Raw genomic sequence first — 19,120 nt, 5'->3', positions numbered from 1 at the left:
GTGACGTCACAATTGCAGTTTTTTTGAAATTCTAAAAATCTGTGCTCTCACTATCAGTCTAGTTTGATCAAATTTTTTGTATTGAGTTGTCTAACTTGTTTGTACTTTATTTAAAATTAAAATTTTTCATTATTATCCACAATGAACACTCATTCAGTTTGCTCAAACCAGTTTGATCAAATTATTTGATGGTGGGACGCGGTCTTTAATGAATTCAGGATTTTTTTTGTCATTTGGCAACAATGTTAACTTAGACCTCTGACGTAGATAATAACGTGCATCGGGATTTATACAGTCCCTACTTTAGAAGATAAATCGATTAATCTTAGTAATCGTCGAGTGAACGGAAAGTAACTAATTAATCGATATTTCGGATTTATCTCGTTCCACATTCGGTCGATGGTCGATGTCAATTGTCACTTGTCACACCGAATGTGACGTGTGCTGTTTATTTATATTTTAATCTTTAAATTACCTAAGAACTAAGATGATTCCTACTGTATAAATAATAAATAACACAGCATAGATAGATTCTCAAATATGGACCCTAGCGAAGACATGTGCAAAAGTCTAGCCAAATGGTTACAAAAAATCGTCCCCAACAAAACGAGGACCATTCCTGAAATATGTGATGGAGTTGGAATGGTTGATGCTCTGCTTCAAATCTCGCCTGAGCATTTTAGTAAACTTGAATCAAAGATTAAGAGGGATGTTGGAGCAAACAACTGGCGTTTAAGAATAAGCAATTTAAAGAAGATTGTGGAAGCTGTGATAGAATTTTACCAAGATGTTCTTACACTACAAGTATTAGATATAGGAGTTCCTGATGTCAATCAGATCGGGGAGAATAACGATCCTGTTCAATTAGCTAAACTTTTGAGATTAATTTTGGGTAGGTGTCACCTTTTTATAAATCAAATTTGATTTATTTTTACAATGTGTCATACCATATTAATTTATTGATAAGTTCCACTCATCTTGCATGTTGTTCTTGAATTGTCTGTTCTATTTATTTTAATTGCAACTGTAGTCTTCTTCTTCCTCGTCAGACATCCAATTCAAACATTGTGCTACCTTGAATTTTCAATGATTTCTCGTGAACTGTCTCCATCTTTCTCTATCCTCTGCAACTCTGAAGCAAGGGTTTAGTAGAGCTCCGACCTCTTTTGTAATGTGGTCCACATAATTTGTTGGTTATCTTGACCAGTCTCGCACTCCTTATACCATCCCCTGTATCAGAGCCGTGTAGTGCTATGATGCGACGAGGCAGTCACATCAGGCGGCATAATCAGTAAAATAAAAAAAACTGTCAGATTGTGCAAAAATGTTGCTAGAAACTACAGAAAAAGATAAAAAGTTAGAGACAATATGGTTAATGACCAAATGAATATTTGAATGGTGGGCTGCAACAATGTTGTAAGCGACATATTGGGTCAAAGTGAGGTTTTAATGCAATATTATTATATATCCAAAGACCAATGCGAGCATCTTTTAATCTGGCTAAAAACACTTTGCCTTCCGAGTTTTTCCTACCGCAATGTTGGTATCCGTATGTTCATAAATAGCTTGTCAATATGTTTTTTTCATCTCCTGCATAATCTTAATTCTGTCGCTTACAACATTGTTGCAGCCCACCATTCATTTAATGAAATTGCCGAAAATCTTGATCCGAATCTTGAAGTTCCTAATTTACACCTGAAAATGAAATTCGAACCAGGAGAAAAAAGCGTTTAATTGGTTACAAAAAATCTGTGGACGAGCTTTTAAGGGGGTAGGTGCAAAATCTTAGTCCAATGGTATTTAAATGCATTCATTTTTTTTTCGAATCCTGAGAAAACTAATAAATAGTTTTGAAAAATTTAAATGCAGAATGAAATATTACATTATTACTGAGAGCCAAAAGTCACTAAGAATTAACAAAAAGTTTCTTTTGAATAAAATATTTAAAATTAAATATCACACTAAATTGCATGATTTATCCCAAATGATACCATACTCCATGAAACCTTTAGGTCTGATTTATGTTGGGACAGGGACATGGACTGCACAGCTGTTTTACGAGGCACGTTGAAGAAACGTCTGATATGAAAAGCATTGGCTTGTTTATCATACAACGGAACAGGGCGATACCAGTGAGTGCCTGGGACTTGCCCTTTCTATTGTTCTACGGCACGTATCGTGCACGCCCCGCCCTAACATAAATCAGCCCTTAAAGATTTTGAACTATTTGTGCCAAAATTACCTAATTTCTTTATAACTAAATGTTGTTGTTTCACTAAGAGTTTTATGAACACTCCCTGTCTCGGTAGCTAATGGGGAAACAGTTTTTCAAAATTAAAAATTATTAAAAACTATTTGCGAAGGTCCTTAAGACAAACAAAACTAAACAATTTAACACTTATTTCAATAGTGTTCTCACTAGCTGCTACACCTATCTATCCCCACTGGTCTATACCAATTTAATTGACGAGTTTGGTAAAATTAAAGTCAGAAGGGTAAAATTTAGACCATGAGAGCCAGAGTGGCCTAACTGATTTTAACATTACTTTACATAATTTTAGAAAATGATCAGAAGCTATCAATGTCCGATTGTTTTAGTAATTTTATGTTGACCAATAATAATTCTTGGTTAACATAAAACTACTAAAAAAATCGGACATTTTTAGCTTCTGATCATTTTCTTTAATTATGTAAAGTAATGTTAAAATCAGTTAGGCCACTCTGGCTCTCATGGGCTCAATTATAATTTTTGTAAATTTTACTTAATGTAATGTTAATACATATTACATTTAATTTAAAGTATGTTTTGTTTCTAAAAGAAATTGTAGTTTCATATTTAATAAGTTTCAATAATATTTAAGGGGCAGCATTTCGAAGACTTGCATCATATTGAAAAGACGTACTGTACGGCTCTGCCCTGTATTACTGTTGAAAATTTGGTAGTAACGTTTGTTGAGTTTTGGTTATTTAGTACAGTAGAGCGTTGATTATCCTAACTAATTGGGGGACAGAGGTGTTCGGATAATCGAACTCTATTGATATAGCAATATTATTTATCCATATTCGAATGAAAGCCTTATTTAATATCTTTAGTGACAAATAGGATAGAAATTAAACAAAAAAGTGCTGTATTTGCAACAAAATGAAGATTTCTAAGCATTAAAAAATTTCATAGAAAGGACAATACGCTTTCGTTTAGGCATTTTCAATCGAGTTTTTACACAAGTTGGGAGTTCAGATAAGTGGTCGTTCGGTTGATCGACATTCGGATAATCGACGTTCTACTGTAACTGATTATTTTGTCATTGTAGGATGTATAGTTTGTATGAATGGATGCATATGCTTTTTGTACGAGTTAGTGAGAGAAGATTTTTGTTGTAGAATGTTTTTTTGAATGCCTTGGTAGCAAAACAACAATGTTCATTATTTTTCAATAAAGATTTTTGAGAAAGCACTTAAGCCTGGTCAGCGATTTGTATTCCCAGTTCTTTTAATTGAAATGGTAGTTTTTCAATCCTTTGATGGGATGTACTGGGAATTCTTTTGTTGAGGTTTCCGTTGGTGTGCTGGAAATTTGGGGCACATGAAGATTTGTTTTGAAAAAACCTCTAAAGATTAATTTGATGTTTGTTAATGGCCAGGCTGAGAGTTGTTTAATGGACCCTTTTGCATGTTAAAGGGTGTTCCGGTAGTACATACAATAATTGTATGTGTTTATCGATGCTGGGGCTTTGAAGAAGTTGTAAGAGAAGTACATTTACATTTAGCGATTTAGCAGTTTTATATTTGATGTTTAACCATTTGACATTTTGACAAATTTAAGGAAGATTTCAGTGTGTTTATGCAGGCAAATGGTTTGTTATTGAAGAAAAAAAGGACAGTAACAGATTTTATTTGATGGTATGGGAGAAAACAAGAAGAAACAAGGTACAATTTAGGTTGGGTTAAATGGGTCTAAAAAGGGGACTAAAATAACAAGGTTTTATATTTATGTGAAGGAAACAGCTGGTTCTGGTTTATTTTTTTTTAATTAATTACCTACTTTTTTCTTATAAACTGTTGAAATTAACATTAATATTTTTATGTAAAAAGGGGCTTAAATTTATGTTGCCATTACATTTTCTATAGTTATCTAGTGTTTTATTTGAACTGTCATGTCTCATGCTCTAACTAAATCAAACCAATTAATTAAAAAAAAATAATTTTAACTGAGAAATAGCTGTGGTACCTGTAATGTTAGCTTCTCCAGACCATCTTTACACACCACAGGACCAAAGCAGTAATTTTTTCTGTCACAACATTTCAAAGCCTTCTTGTAACGTGCAGCTGTCTAAGAATAGATTGGTTGGTTCTTCTTGCAGTCCAGAGTATTTACAACATTCTTCTCCAGGAAAACATCTTGAGTCTTTCTACGATAATCTGCAGCATGACTTTACTAGATTGAGGTATAAACGCAATGGTCGCATATTTTTTTATTTACAATTTTCTTCAAATTACAAAGTTAATATTAAATTTGGTTAATCAGTCCTATGCCACATAAAAAAATGAGAGCCTTACGGATTATTTTCACTTAAACATACTTTAAAGCAATGGCGGCTCGTGGCCTTGGAGACAGGGTTGGCAAGGTTTTTTGTCTCCTCATATAGGTATACCATCAAACTAAAAGGCTTAAATCATCATAGGAGATTTTGTTGTTTTTTGCTTTTTTTTTTATTTGATGTACTTGACATTCTCTCTTGTTTCATGGTGTTTCGACAATACGTGTTGATTCTTTTGATACAGGGTAAATCCCGTTTATTTGAGGCAGAAATTGGTGGTAATAAGAAAATTGATGAACAGTTTGTTGTAATGAATTGCAGTACTTACTACATAGAATTATACATACATATTTTGTAACTTATCCCACTTTCTGAAAATATTTGGATCGGCATAATTTTTAAGTACCTAACTTGTAATAATAAATATCTTGGAAATTCTTTGGCGAAGGTAACTTTTAAATTTTGAATCGTCAAAGAGGTCAAAAATTTGCCAATCTTCAAAATTCGAAAACCGAGTATCTATTTGCATATAATAGTAGGTATCCAAAATTTCAAGATATACTTACTCGTTTTTCGAGATATGTCTCATATCGTTGTCTTTTTTGGGATGGTTCGGAAATATCAAGCGAATCCAAAACGTCACTGCGTATATATTGGAAACTACTATCATTACGAAAATCTCTGAGATTTTGCACCAGCGCAGCGTTCGTATTCTATTTTTGGAATAAATAATATCAGTTGACTGATTTTGATCAACAAGAAATATCTTGGACAAACTCTGTCTTAAAAATATTTAAAAGAATATTAAAAGAGTAATTATTATTTAATAAAGTTCTCAAACCGATTGCTTCACGGATCGAGGTATCGCCACTTTCAAAATCATCGCCTTCGATAATAAAATCAAAAACTTCCAAAAGCTGTTCACGAAAATCTGCTACAGATACTAAAACTACCAGAGATAATCTGCTTAGATAAAAATAACCGAGATTTAAAATTTCATCGCGTCTGACAAACTGTTCGCTTTTTTTCGAAACAAATTTGTTCTAAAGCAGTAATCCGTTTAGGTGAGCTAAACTGGCAAGAAAAGACGATATTCTTTATTTTTTTACACGTATCATGTAAAACTAAATTCATTATATGCGCATAATAGTGAGTAAATAAAGCTTGTGATATATATATATATATATATATATATATATATATATATATATATATATATATCAAATAGATGAAATAGAGAATGTGGAAAAATCCCCTTACGAATAATTCACACATCCACCATTTCGGGCTGGGAAAAATTTTTTGAATAGAATCAAAGATCCAAACACTAGTTCTTAGAAATGTGTTTCGCCCTCTTCAACCTCTCTGGGCTCGTCGGTAAAGACAAGAGGATGAATATCTTTAGACACATTCTAATCAAAAAACAACATTCGAGACCTAGACATAGAAGGTGCGTAAGTCTACGGCAAATCCGACAATGACAGTCTCAAGTTTTAATTCCCTAATTACTTAAAGTAAGTAAAATATATGTTTAAAAACATAAGATGTAGATCTTTGAAACACACTCAGTGAACCAAAGATCCAAGGTTATTGGTTTAACGACCACTCGTACGAAATCAAATAGATGAAATAGAGAATGTGGAAAAATCCCCTTACGAATAATTCACACATCCACCATTTCGGGCTGGGAAAAATTTTTTGAATAGAATCAAAGATCCAAACACTAGTTCTTAGAAATGTGTTTCGCCCTCTTCAACCTCTCTGGGCTCGTCGGTAAAGACAAGAGGATGAATATCTTTAGACACATTCTAATCAAAAAACAACATTCGAGACCTAGACATAGAAGGTGCGTAAGTCTACGGCAAATCCGACAATGACAGTCTCAAGTTTTAATTCCCTAATTACTTAAAGTAAGTAAAATATATGTTTAAAAACATAAGATGTAGATCTTTGAAACACACTCAGTGAACCAAAGATCCAAGGTTATTGGTTTAACGACCACTCGTACGAAATCAAATAGATGAAATAGAGAATGTGGAAAAATCCCCTTACGAATAATTCACACATCCACCATTTCGGGCTGGGAAAAATTTTTTGAATAGAATCAAAGATCCAAACACTAGTTCTTAGAAATGTGTTTCGCCCTCTTCAACCCTAGGTCTCGAATGTTGTTTTTTGATTAGAATGTGTCTAAAGATATTCATCCTCTTGTCTTTACCGACGAGCCCAGAGAGGTTGAAGAGGGCGAAACACATTTCTAAGAACTAGTGTTTGGATCTTTGATTCTATTCAAAAAATTTTTCCCAGCCCGAAATGGTGGATGTGTGAATTATTCGTAAGGGGATTTTTCCACATTCTCTATTTCATCTATTTGATTTCGTACGAGTGGTCGTTAAACCAATAACCTTGGATCTTTGGTTCACTGAGTGTGTTTCAAAGATCTACATCTTATGTTTTTAAACATATATTTTACTTACTTTAAGTAATTAGGGAATTAAAACTTGAGACTGTCATTGTCGGATTTGCCGTAGACTTACGCACCTTCTATGTCTAGGTCTCGAATGTTGTTTTTTGATTAGAATGTGTCTAAAGATATTCATCCTCTTGTCTTTACCGACGAGCCCAGAGAGGTTGAAGAGGGCGAAACACATTTCTAAGAACTAGTGTTTGGATCTTTGATTCTATTCAAAAAATTTTTCCCAGCCCGAAATGGTGGATGTGTGAATTATTCGTAAGGGGATTTTTCCACATTCTCTATTTCATCTATTTGATTTCGTACGAGTGGTCGTTAAACCAATAACCTTGGATCTTTGGTTCACTGAGTGTGTTTCAAAGATCTACATCTTATGTTTTTAAATATATATATATATATATATATATATATATATATATATATATATAGTGACTAAACACCCCTTTAGGGGTTACGCTCTCTAGATCTATGGTTTGAGGTAGATCAGTCCTCATGTTCGTTATTTAATTTTCTCGGTTATTTTTCTCCACTCTTTCCTGTCTCTGGTTTTTTCTTTCCAATGTCGTATGCCCGCCTTGTTGAGATCACTTACTACTTCTTGTAACCATGTAGATCTTGGTCTTCCACGTCTTCTCTTGCCAGCTGGTGTCCATTCCAATATTGAGAATATCGTCGTAGTTGATCCGGATCTCCATATGTGTCCTAGCCATTTTGCTCTTTGCTGTTTTATTTTACACACTATATCTTCCTTAATTTCATCCAGTAGCTCAAGGTTCGTTCTTTGTCTAAATTCATTGTCACTTATTTTTATTGGTCCTAGTATTGCTCTTAGTATTTTTCTTTCTTGTATTCTAAGGTTTTCCTCTTGTTTTTTTGTCATGCTAAGAGTTTCTGCTGCATACATCATCGTCGGTCGAATTATTGTTTTGTATACTTTCATTTTTGATTTCTTACTCAATAACTTATTTTTAAGTAATTTTTTATTTGCATGGGAAGCTTGTGATACAATAGTTTTAACTTTTGCCCGGAGACCATTCAATTCACCACTCATCACAGCAACGCCGTCATAAGATTGCCCCAGTTTGCCCTACCAATTTATTTTTGATGTCAAAAAATTTGAATCTGTTCTTTAAAACACCAAAAATATATTCTGCCTTATTGCTTTTACTCACATCTCTAAAACCTAAAAACCTCTCATAAATATTACCACGTAACGCGTATCGAACAACAATAATTGATAATTGTGAATGACATGATAATCAGAAGTTTCATCTACTTCCAGCGAAAAGCAAATGGTTTTCTAAATCTCAGATTCAACAACGTTATTCAAAATGTAACTATTTGATTATATGTATTAGTTCATTCTGTATTACGAATACACTTCGAATCAGAAAGTAAATAGGTATTTCTAAAACAATTTTATTAATTCTCTATAATTACTTTGATTTTTAACAAATGCTTCGATCCATCATGTCCACTAAATGATAATTCCTGACAACTTAAAAAAATTACAGTATTAATTAAACGACGTAAAACGGCGTGATTATTTTTGACAATTTCTGCCGATGCATGCTTCCAAATGAAACACCGACCGGCAGACCGAAATGTGCCGTACCTGCCGCTTAACCTGCCATGCCGTATCTGCTATTGCCCACGGAGAGAATGTAATGTTCGCTTGCTCATCGACTTGTTATTTCGTTGAGTTTTACGTGTAAATCGTCAAGCTACGGATGAGTTGGGGACGGCTAGCCGAAAAGTCAGATGAATGGCTCGGATCATTCATTTTTTGAGAAGTCTGTTATGCGCAGGGATCACTTAACGCTCGGATTGATCAAATCCTTTTAAAAACCATGAATAAAATTTAGTCTGTATTATCTGACAGATTTTTTTTTATTTCATAGATACAAATATTTAAAAAATCTATATCTATAAATGTGTGGGTCGGCACTGACGACCCTGACCGGCCGCCACTGCTTTAAAGGCATTAGGTAACTGTTTAGTTGTTGTTCTAGTACATAGAGAGGACAGTATATTAACATGTTGATGGACAGAACATCTACAGACGTTTAATTTCCATTGATGTAAGGTGACACAACATCTATAGACTACATTTTTAAAATAAGAAGTTCTGTCAAAGAATCAGCAAATGTTGGCTTTCAGATATAAACATTATATGAACAAATTTATACTGTCACGACACATCCAAAGAAGTATAGGTTAAGTACTATATCCATAAACTATAAGCACCAAAAGAAATTCAGCAATTTCGCTATTCTACTTTTCAAAATATATATATAGTGTCACAACACTTGCTTATACATTTGACACACTGTCCATCAACGTGTTAATATTATTGTACTGTTAGTTCACTATCACACACATAACACATCGAAGGTTTAATATAGAATCATGGGTGATCTTAGTATGGCCAAGTAGCAATCTGGATATGATCACTTTGTCTCTTCTCTTAGTAGAAAGTTTCTCTGGCAACACACTTCGTAAGATCGTTCTTAATGTAGAGTCTGAATTATTCCAATGTATTGGCCATAAATTGTCATATATCGCCGCTTCGCAAGAACGTAGGCTTAAGTCAAAATTTGACGAAATTGACTTATTAATGCAGATCTACTAAAAATAAAAGTATATCGCGTAAATAAAGACATATGACGTTAATAATAGTAGTCGCTAAGAGATGGCACAAGTGTCTATAATTGTTTAGCGCGAAATTAGTTAAATACTTTATTTAAAAACATTTTTGTATGAATAGAGACCCAAGTTAGTTATGCCGCAGAATAGTGCAGAATGTGAAGCAATTTGTGTGTTTACTTCTCGTCAAGGACGACCGATCTTATACTTACGATTAGTTTTTGTGAAAATTCTCTCTAAAATAAGAACCCTTTTTTAGTTAGGTCAGCGTTTTAACAAAGTTGAAGTAAATGTTTCTGAGGAAAAAAGACTCAAATGTAATAGGGGTTAACAAAAACACTTTATAAATTTATCTAGTTATCACAGTCGGAAAAATGAAAGAATACCCATGAACGAACATATAAAACACGCTGTATTTTCCTGGCACCGTGTCACAAAGAAAATTGTCCAGTGCAAGTACATGTAACAATAATTATTACATGTACTTGCGCTGGCCAATTTTTTGTGTGACACGGTGACAGGAAAATACAGCGTGTTTTATATGTTCGTTCATGGGTATTCTTTCATTTTTCCTACTGTATATTTCTAACAAAATTGTATAGGTAATTTCTTTAAAGTTAATTAAACAACTTATTCGGAGTTATGCTCATAATCATATCCATAAAATTTTAAAATGCCTCTCCTCTAAAATCATCTTTTTTCAGTGGTTTAACCAGGATGATCCTAAGGGGGGTTACGTCTACTTGAAGGTCTCTGGGGGGTATGGAATAATAATGGTGTTAAGCGTATACAGCTCAAAGTACATCCAAAAGGGGGGGGTTATAACCCCCCAAAACCACCCCCTGGTTATGCCTATGTCTTTTTTGACTTAAGCCTACGTTCTTGCAAAGCAGCGATATTTCTTTGGATCCTTTTTTGTAGATTGATAAATAAACTGAAGTGGTCCACTCATCCAGTGACATGTGTTTGCCATATGCTTTGGCAGATTCTGTAGATTATGTCTACCCCTCTTTACCTGTTGCCAGGATCATTTCTACAATAACTTAAATAAAAACTTCAAATTGCATATCGCAGAGATTGTTTCTAGAGCACTTAAAATGGTTGGCTTTGTCAAGAGATGTACAAGAGATTTCAAAAATCTCTCAGCAATCCGCCTATTGTATTGTTCATTGGTCAGACCCCTGTTGGAATATGCTTCTTCAGTCTGGAATCCCCTCTATACATGCCATCTACACAAATTAGAACAAGTGCAAAGAAGGTTTTTGGTGTATTTGGCCTTTAACACTGGAGTGGATCCCCCTGATAACTACCATTACAACTATGATTCACTTCACACAAGATTTTGTCTCCCTCCTCTTCAGATTCGCAGGCAATGTAAGGACTTACAGAACCTTTACAAAATTTTTAATGGTATTGCTGATTGCCCAGATCTACTGTACTCTATTGGTTTGGCAGTGCCATCAAGGAATACTAGATTTCACCTCATGTTTCAACAACCTTGTTGTAGAACTAATGTAAAGTATAATAGTTTTAGTTCAAGGTCTTACAGCCCATAACTTATTTCCGAACATTGATTTCAGTGTAAGTCAAAGATGCTTTATGTGCTTTGTTAGGGATTTAAGGCTTAGGGTAGAACACTAATTTATAAATTTATAAGTATATTTATAGGTAGTTAGGCGATTTAGTGTTAAGTGTTCAAATATTTGTCAATTTATTATCTGTGATATGTTATCATTGTCTGTGATATGTTGATATTTAGTGATGTTAATTAAATGTACATATTTACATATTTTTATAATTTATTTTGAGGTTTAATGTATATTTTAGCTCTTAAATTATTTTGTAATAATGGGTAAGGCCCGTAAATAAATAAATAAATAACCTGATCTATACCAGGTACTTTACGCTCTTTCAGTTTTTTGAGTGCTGCTTCCACTTCTAGTCTTATAATTATTGGCTCCAATTGAATATTATTTGCTATAATTGAGGAGCTCAGAGCAACAGTGGCCTAACCCACAAATTGAGCATTATTAGATTAATATATATCAAAAAAAGCAGCAACACTAAATTTTCGAATTAACAAGGCTCTACACAACTTAACTCTATATTTGGCTAAATGGCGCTACATAATTTGTAGCGCCATCCCATAAGCATAATGGAAGTACAATTGCAAAGATTGCATTTATCGCAAAACTTCATTTCTGACGTTAGGCCACTGTTGCTCTGAGCGCCTCAGTTGTGGTGGTTGTTGTTTTACGATCAGATTAAAATCATTAGATTTTCGCAGCCTGACCTCCATCTTTGAATTATTTTGTTTTATTTGTTAGCGTCTCTCTTCTGCCTTGATAATATCATGATGTGGGGGAGAACCCAAGTGTGATTTACCTTATTTTAACACCTTGGCTGCATTATGAGACAAATAGACCTCATATTACATTAACAATTGGCTGCGTCAACTCTTCTGTAACGCACAGTGGCAAATGAGGTATACAGGACATATTATATGCCCAGTAATGTCACTGGTTTCATTTTTATTTTGATGTGTCTCGACTTTCTGACACAATTTATTCAAGTTCTTGTTTCTATCATCTCTACATAGTAGTTTTACTTGTCAATGGAGTTCCTTATATTTTGTTCTTGAAGATTCATTGTTCAGGCCCTTCGTCTTCAGCTCATTTCTGCCTATATTTGTTATTACCTCTAACTGTAGTTTACACACTGAGCACCAGAGAAAACGGACACCCCACAAAATGGGTGATTTTTGATGTCTCGAATTTACTAAACCTGTTGTCCGATTTAAGTGATTTTTTAATATGTTCTTTAACAATATCGCTATAATAATATTGTTGCTAGGCAGGTAAATTGTCATTGTATACCGGGTGTACCAATCAAACTGTGATTTTTTCTCAAAGTTCACGTGACCCTGTGGAATATTCTAGCATTTATAAAATACGTACTGAAATTAAAACCCAACTATAGATTCAGGTTTTATTAACATTATGTTTTTTGATGTCATTCGCTTATGTTGGATAATAAAAAAGTTAGGTACTTTAACAACTAGCCATGTTCTTCATCAATACATCATCTTCATCAAGTATGTTTTTAAATAAATGCGACAAGCTTTAAGGGGTAATTCTGCATGAAAAAATAATGACTGTCTGCTTTATAAAAATGCGCAATAACTACCTCTTAAAACATACCAAATTCCATTTGCATGTCTCAACCGGTTTTAGAGCAATAAATAAATCGTCAGTTTGTAAGAAAAAATTCAACATCCTGTATCTTGGAAACGAAGCATTTACTGACATAATTTAGAAAGCAAACGGTCATTATTTTTTCATGCAGAATATTGAGGATATAGCTGGGTTTTAATTTCAGTATTTTATAAATGCTAGAGTCTTCCACAGGGTGTGGAGAACTTTGAGAAAAAAACACAGTTTGATTGGTACACCCGGTATACAATGAAAATTTATCTGATTAGCAACAATATTTATTACAGCGATATTGTGAAAGAATTGCAAAGATATATTAGAAAAATCACTTAAATCGGACAACAGGTTTAGGAAATTCAAGACATCTAAAATTACCCATTTTGTGGGGTGCCCGTCTTCTCTGACGTGCAGTGTATTTGTTATTACCTCTAGGAAAAGTTTGTTTTATTAATTATAAATTTTTGCTCCAGGTTGTGCAATAAATTGTGAGAGGAAACAAGAATATATTACTATGATAATGGACATGGAAGAATCTATTCAACAAAACATTATGCAGGCAATCCAACAACTGGATCAGGTAACAGGGGGACAAGGCCGTTCAGGTTTAAGTCTATTAATTTTAGATAGTGATACAAGAGTTATGAAGCTAGTCAGTGACTTGGAATCATCAAATAAGTCAAGAGAAGCTTTAACACAACAAGTAGAAACTTTGGAACAACAAATACAAACTCTTTTAGATGAAAAGAGGTCACTGCATGAACAAAACCAGATGTTAATCGAAAAGGAGGCTAAGAATCCTCAAGAAAACATAAGGAAGCAATTAGAATCCCTGAAAGATGAGCTGTTTAAATCTGAAGTGATAAGGGAAGATTTTAAAGGAAAACTTTTTGAACAAGAGAAACAAATTCTTACCTACCAAGAAAAGATCAACGAACTTCAAATAGCTGCTAATGAATCAGCTAAACTGAAAGATGAAATAGATGCCCTAACAGAATCTGCAGGAAAAGTTGTGGATCTCGAATTAACAGTGGCCTCGTATAAAAAGCGTCTGGAAAACTACCAGGATATAAAGAGAAATCTACAAAAGCTAGAAGAAAAACAAATGGAATACATCCAGAAAAATATGGAACTTGAAGAAGAATTGTCAAAAAACAGTACTTGGAAAGCACAGTGTGAGGTATACAAAAACCAAATAGTAGAATTACAACAAAAACTTGATGAAGAAGCTCAAAAAGCTGACAAAGCCCAATTTAACTTGGATAAAATTAAAGCCAAATTAATTAGTTTACAAGGAGAAAAGGAAAGATTGATTCTAGAAAGGGATACTTTAAAAGAAGAAAACGAAGAATTAAAACTTGGTCCAAGGGAAAGTGGAGCAGCTGTTTCCCAAGAACTGACCCCAACAGAAATGGAGAAAAGACTTAAGCTTATGGAAAAAGAAAATAAAACGCTTAGAAGTTCTAGTCAAGAAATGGAATCAAAACAACTACAACTCGATAGTGCTCTTAACAGAATCGAGAAACTTCAACAAAAAAATCGAACTCTAAATCAGACAGTATTAAAATTAGAAGCACAAGTGGAAGAGCTTAAGACACAGCAATCGGAAGTTCAAGGAACTTCTAGTGGCAGTTCAATAGTCAAAGAGTATAGGCAAAAAATAATTGCCTACCAAGAAGCTTTAGCGTCTAAAGACAATGAATTACAATCTTTACAAACTAAATACAACAGAAATGTTGGAAGAGCTCGTGAAGTAGCACAACAACTTGAATTCAAATCCAATGGCGATTCTGATAACGCTTCACTAAGGCAATCTAACATAAAAGAACTGGAAGAGCGACTGATTACTGCCGCTTTTAATAAACTAAGTCTGAATTGTCACAGAGAAAGTATGGATGAGAGATTAAGCGTTCTACATGGAGGACAAGGGCAGTCTTTCTTGTCAAGACAAAGACAGCCTACTCCAAGAAAACCCATTCAGAGATTCAAACCTAAATAAGAAAAGTACTGTAACGCTAGTTTACTGAGTGAAAATAATTTATTTTAATCTAGTTATGCACGAGTTGTAAAGATTTTTATTTATTATAGACTTTAGTAGGAAAGAATATTATTCCCAATTATATTTATGTATTGGGTTGATATAATATATGGCACATCTCGTTCTAAACTGTAACAACTCAAAATATTTGCTTTGATTATATCCCAATATATTTTTTATTTTAGTCACTATACATTTCATTTTTGTGTCAATATTTTACTTGTTACAACTGGGCTAGAGTCAGATAGAAAAAATATTATTAAAAGAAAATAACTAAAAAACATTTTCATTTGAAATTATACAGTTGTCGTATAAAAATTTGATTTACAACACTTTTTCCTAAAAAAATTCTAAAACACATATGTGTTACATGCTCGCTTTGTGGATTAATACGTTTTTCACCAGAAACTAGCACAAGAAACACAAGTTTTGTCAGGTTCAAATGAAGAGTATAGGGAAAAACAAGGAATGTCACATTTTATACATATTGAGATAAACACCAATAAAGGTTTAATTCTTATGATATCTAAAAACTACTTAGGAGATTCTTAGCAGAATTCTAGCAATTCTTATTCTATAATCTTAATATAATATGAATCTATATTAACTTACTAATATAATAATGCACCAAAAAACTGTTAACGTTCCTTATTTTTGTTCAGTGGCATGCGGACAATACTGGTCCTTCGCCTGGATATAAATTCTTAGAAAATTTATATAGACTGATCTTTCTGTTTATTGTCCTGAATCGATAGCCTAGTCGATAGCACTTAGTTTTTGCTACCACGTGGCAAGAAACGCCAAAATTAATGAAAAAGTGACATTCCTTGTTTTTCCCCTGTACTCTTCAAATGATACCTGTTTTTACCAGACTATGAGCTTTAATTTTTAGTTGTGACATATTGGTTTGCTTCATCTACTGATAGGCCAGGGTAATAAGACAAAAATATACCCTGTCCGTGACACTTCAGCAGCCAGGGTACTGAAGCGTTTTGTCTACAAGTAATACCTATAGGAACAAATTGTAACTATTTCCTGCGTAGGATCTGGCGACCGTTTTTATTTATAAACAATTAACTGTCAAAAAATGGCATTTTTCCCTTTTTTTTTAAATCAATGGAAAACAGTGAAACTTATGATTTTTTTAGTACAAATATCTTTCGAGATTATGGAAAAAGCTTTAAAAGGACATATTACAAAGTTTTATATACTCATTTATTGTTAATATAGTTGCCAAAAAAGGTCGGAATTGCAAAAAAAATTATTTTCGCAATAACTGCTGTATAAATTAGTGTACAGGTTTGAAATTTTTGTCAAATGATGGTTCTTTGGTGCTTAATATGTGATAAAAATTTCAAAGCGATTCATTCAGTTGTTTAAATTTTATTCGAATTGTTTATCTCAGCAATGCTCGAGAGAGCATTTTTTTTTGCAATAACAAAGTCAGAAAAAAATGACGTTAGAACCATTCCACAGGTGTCAAATGGAAGAGCATGAGCTATATTTTCAACTTGGTTTAAAGAAAGCGAATAAAAAATGCATTTATTAGTAATAAATAATTATGCAAAAGTATCGTAAATCTTTCCTTATAAACTTTTTGAATAACTTTTTCCAAAAAAATAACTTTTTTACCCTGTTTTAAGTGCACAACTACCAAGTAATGTTATTTATATCATAATTGATAAAAAATTGTAATAATTATATATAATTTCTTATATAACAAAATAAAAAGTTTATAAGGAAAGATTTATGATACTTTTGCATAATTATTTATTACTAATAAATGCATTTTTTATTCGCTTTTTTTAAACCAAGTTGAAAATATAGCTCATGCTCTTTCATTTGACACCTGTGGAATGGTTCTAACGTCATTTTTTTTGACTCGTTATAAAAAAAATGCTCTCTGGGATAAACAATTTGAATAAAATTTAAACAATTGAATGAATCGCTTTGAAATTTTTATCACATATTAAGCACCAAAGAACCCTTATATGACAAAAATTTCAAAGCTGTACACTAATTTTTACAATAGATATTGCGAAATTAATTTTTTTTTGCAATTCCGATCTTTTTTCGCAATTATATTAACAATAAATGAGTATGTATATCAAACTTTGTAATACGTCATTTTAAAGCTTTTTCCATAATCTCAAAGATATTTGTACTAAAAAAAACCCAAGTTTCACTGTTTTCCATTGATTTGAAAAAAAGGGAAAAATGCCATTTTTTGACACTTAATTGTTTATAAATAAAAATGGCCGCCAGATTCTACGCAGTAAATAGTTACAATTTACTCTTATAGGTATTACCTGTCGAAAAAACGCTTTAGTACTCTGGCTGCTCGAGTGTCATGGAAAAAACCTTATTACCCTGGACTATGAAGTATTTTTATGGTTGCGATATTATAGTTTTTTGAGGAAAATGATGATTCATGCTGCATTTTGTTGGTGAGATAAACACAAAAATGAATTTTTTTGAGTTAATACACTTTTGAACGGATGTGCGATATATATGTCGTATATTTTATATAGTCATAACACATTTTTATTCTGGAACACTAGTATACCCACTACCCACTGATTCTTGGTACTAATGGTAAAGAATAAGGTGTGCCTAAGACAACAGAGATATTAACCAAAAACTGGAACATGTTTTAAAAATTACTAATTTAAATTTTATCAATAATAACATAATATACCAAAAAAATGTTTTAATTTTTTTTATTAACGTTATTTTATCTATTTTGAAATATGTGTCTCATGTGAAAGTAAAATAGGGAGCTTAAAAACTTTTCAAAACCTTTTTGAGTGCCAAAATTAAAAGAGCTAGAAAATAAGTGATAGTTGAAGCAAGTGAAATAAACTTTTTGTAATAATTAAGTAAACAAAACTATTTTTAATAAACAAGTAACACACATTTCAGTATTAATACAGTAGGAAAAATCTCCCCCTGGGAAAATGTTAATTGTACATATTATACTTCAATTATGTTGAAGTTATATTTATATTTCAATTAGGTTAGATGAAGAATTATATATTGTATTACATTATAATATATACTAATTTGTTCGCTAAGAGTAGATGTAATAGATTAAGTATAAAAAGATCTACAGTTAGAGGTCTCATTTAACTGTATCAATAGTCTATGCCACTTCTTTCTTCAAGATATGTTCTCAGGAGTGTTTTAATTTGAATACAAAATTGCAATATTTGCGTTAATTTTGGTTGTGCTTTTACTTTTTACCGTTTTCATACGTTTTTCACTTTTTTATTATTTGTTTTATGTAAATGCTATTGTACAGTAAAACCCATTTATCTGCAACCGCGAGGAAAAGACACGACAGACGTGCGTTGATGCGGTGCAAATGACCTTGAGGGTTTTAGTTAAATCTGTTCAGTTATACAAATCTCATAAACAGTACTGCTATTTTCTAGTTCTTTTATTTTTAAATGAAATGTTATATATACTCCATTAAAATCTTAATATTGTTGTGATATATTTAAAGATACATATTAAACAATAAATAAAACTTAACTATTTGACTTTGAACAGGTTGTTGTACTATTTTATGATAAATGGTATTAAATAGCTATATTTTAGATTTGTTTTTATTATGTATCCTTCTCATTATTAGTCTAGGATAAGGTATATTTTGCCTAACCACGAAATGTATTCTAGGCACTCTATCGGTTTATACCTATTTGTAGTAAATAATTTTTTTATAGGTACAATTAGAAATTTAAAAGTTTTTATCAATGACATTTTTAGATATTCAGACTTTTTATTATGAATAGTAGAGTATCATGAAGATATTCACTGAATACGTTTTATGATTTGAGATTTTAATTCCCTGGACCAAAATTAGTTATATAGAAATTTATATATTTTAAGTAATAGCGAATATATTTTATGTTTAAATTAATTGTGTTATTATCTTCCCATGGTACCACAGATTACTCCCACACCGTAAGAACACTAATAAAAAAAATAACGTTACAATTCATTTAGCGTTTGTGGATTTTCAAAGCGCATTCAACTCCATCGCATTGTGGGCTGTGCTTGAATCTCTATAAAACGCACGTATAGTTTCAAGATACATTAATGTTATTAAAAACATGCATGCAAATAAAGCTGGACGAAAGCACAAAAGCAAATCCCATAAAACTTTCAACGGGAGTGAGACAAGGAGACGCTATTTCTCCCAAACTATTCACTC

General features: G+C 32.5%; 1 protein-coding gene across 1 annotated transcript; it reads left to right on the top strand.

Moving 5' to 3' along the window:
* Positions 1–421: 421 nt before the first annotated feature.
* On the top strand, positions 422–18,826 carry LOC114330783 (protein hook). Its single transcript, XM_028280191.2, has 2 exons — positions 422–892; positions 13,340–18,826. The coding sequence occupies exons 1-2, from the start codon at positions 541–543 to the stop codon at positions 14,863–14,865; spliced, it is 1,878 nt and encodes a 625-aa protein (XP_028135992.1). The 5' UTR covers positions 422–540; the 3' UTR covers positions 14,866–18,826.
* The last annotated feature ends 294 nt before the right edge of the window (positions 18,827–19,120 follow it).

Source organism: Diabrotica virgifera, chromosome 10, assembly GCF_917563875.1.
Source record: "Diabrotica virgifera virgifera chromosome 10, PGI_DIABVI_V3a".
In the NCBI taxonomy this organism is placed as follows: Eukaryota; Metazoa; Arthropoda; class Insecta; order Coleoptera; family Chrysomelidae; genus Diabrotica; species Diabrotica virgifera.
Note: the sequence above shows the minus strand (reverse complement) of the source record. Positions and strands in the feature narration are given on the sequence as shown.

Bases quoted from the DNA above. Each gene is read 5' to 3' on its own strand.
- LOC114330783 (XM_028280191.2), top strand. From the start codon at position 541: ATGGACCCTAGCGAAGACATGTGCAAAAGTCTAGCCAAATGGTTACAA. The intron at 893-13,339 runs GTAGGTGTCACC...TTTTTGCTCCAG, and splicing joins ACTTTTGAGATTAATTTTGG to GTTGTGCAATAAATTGTGAG.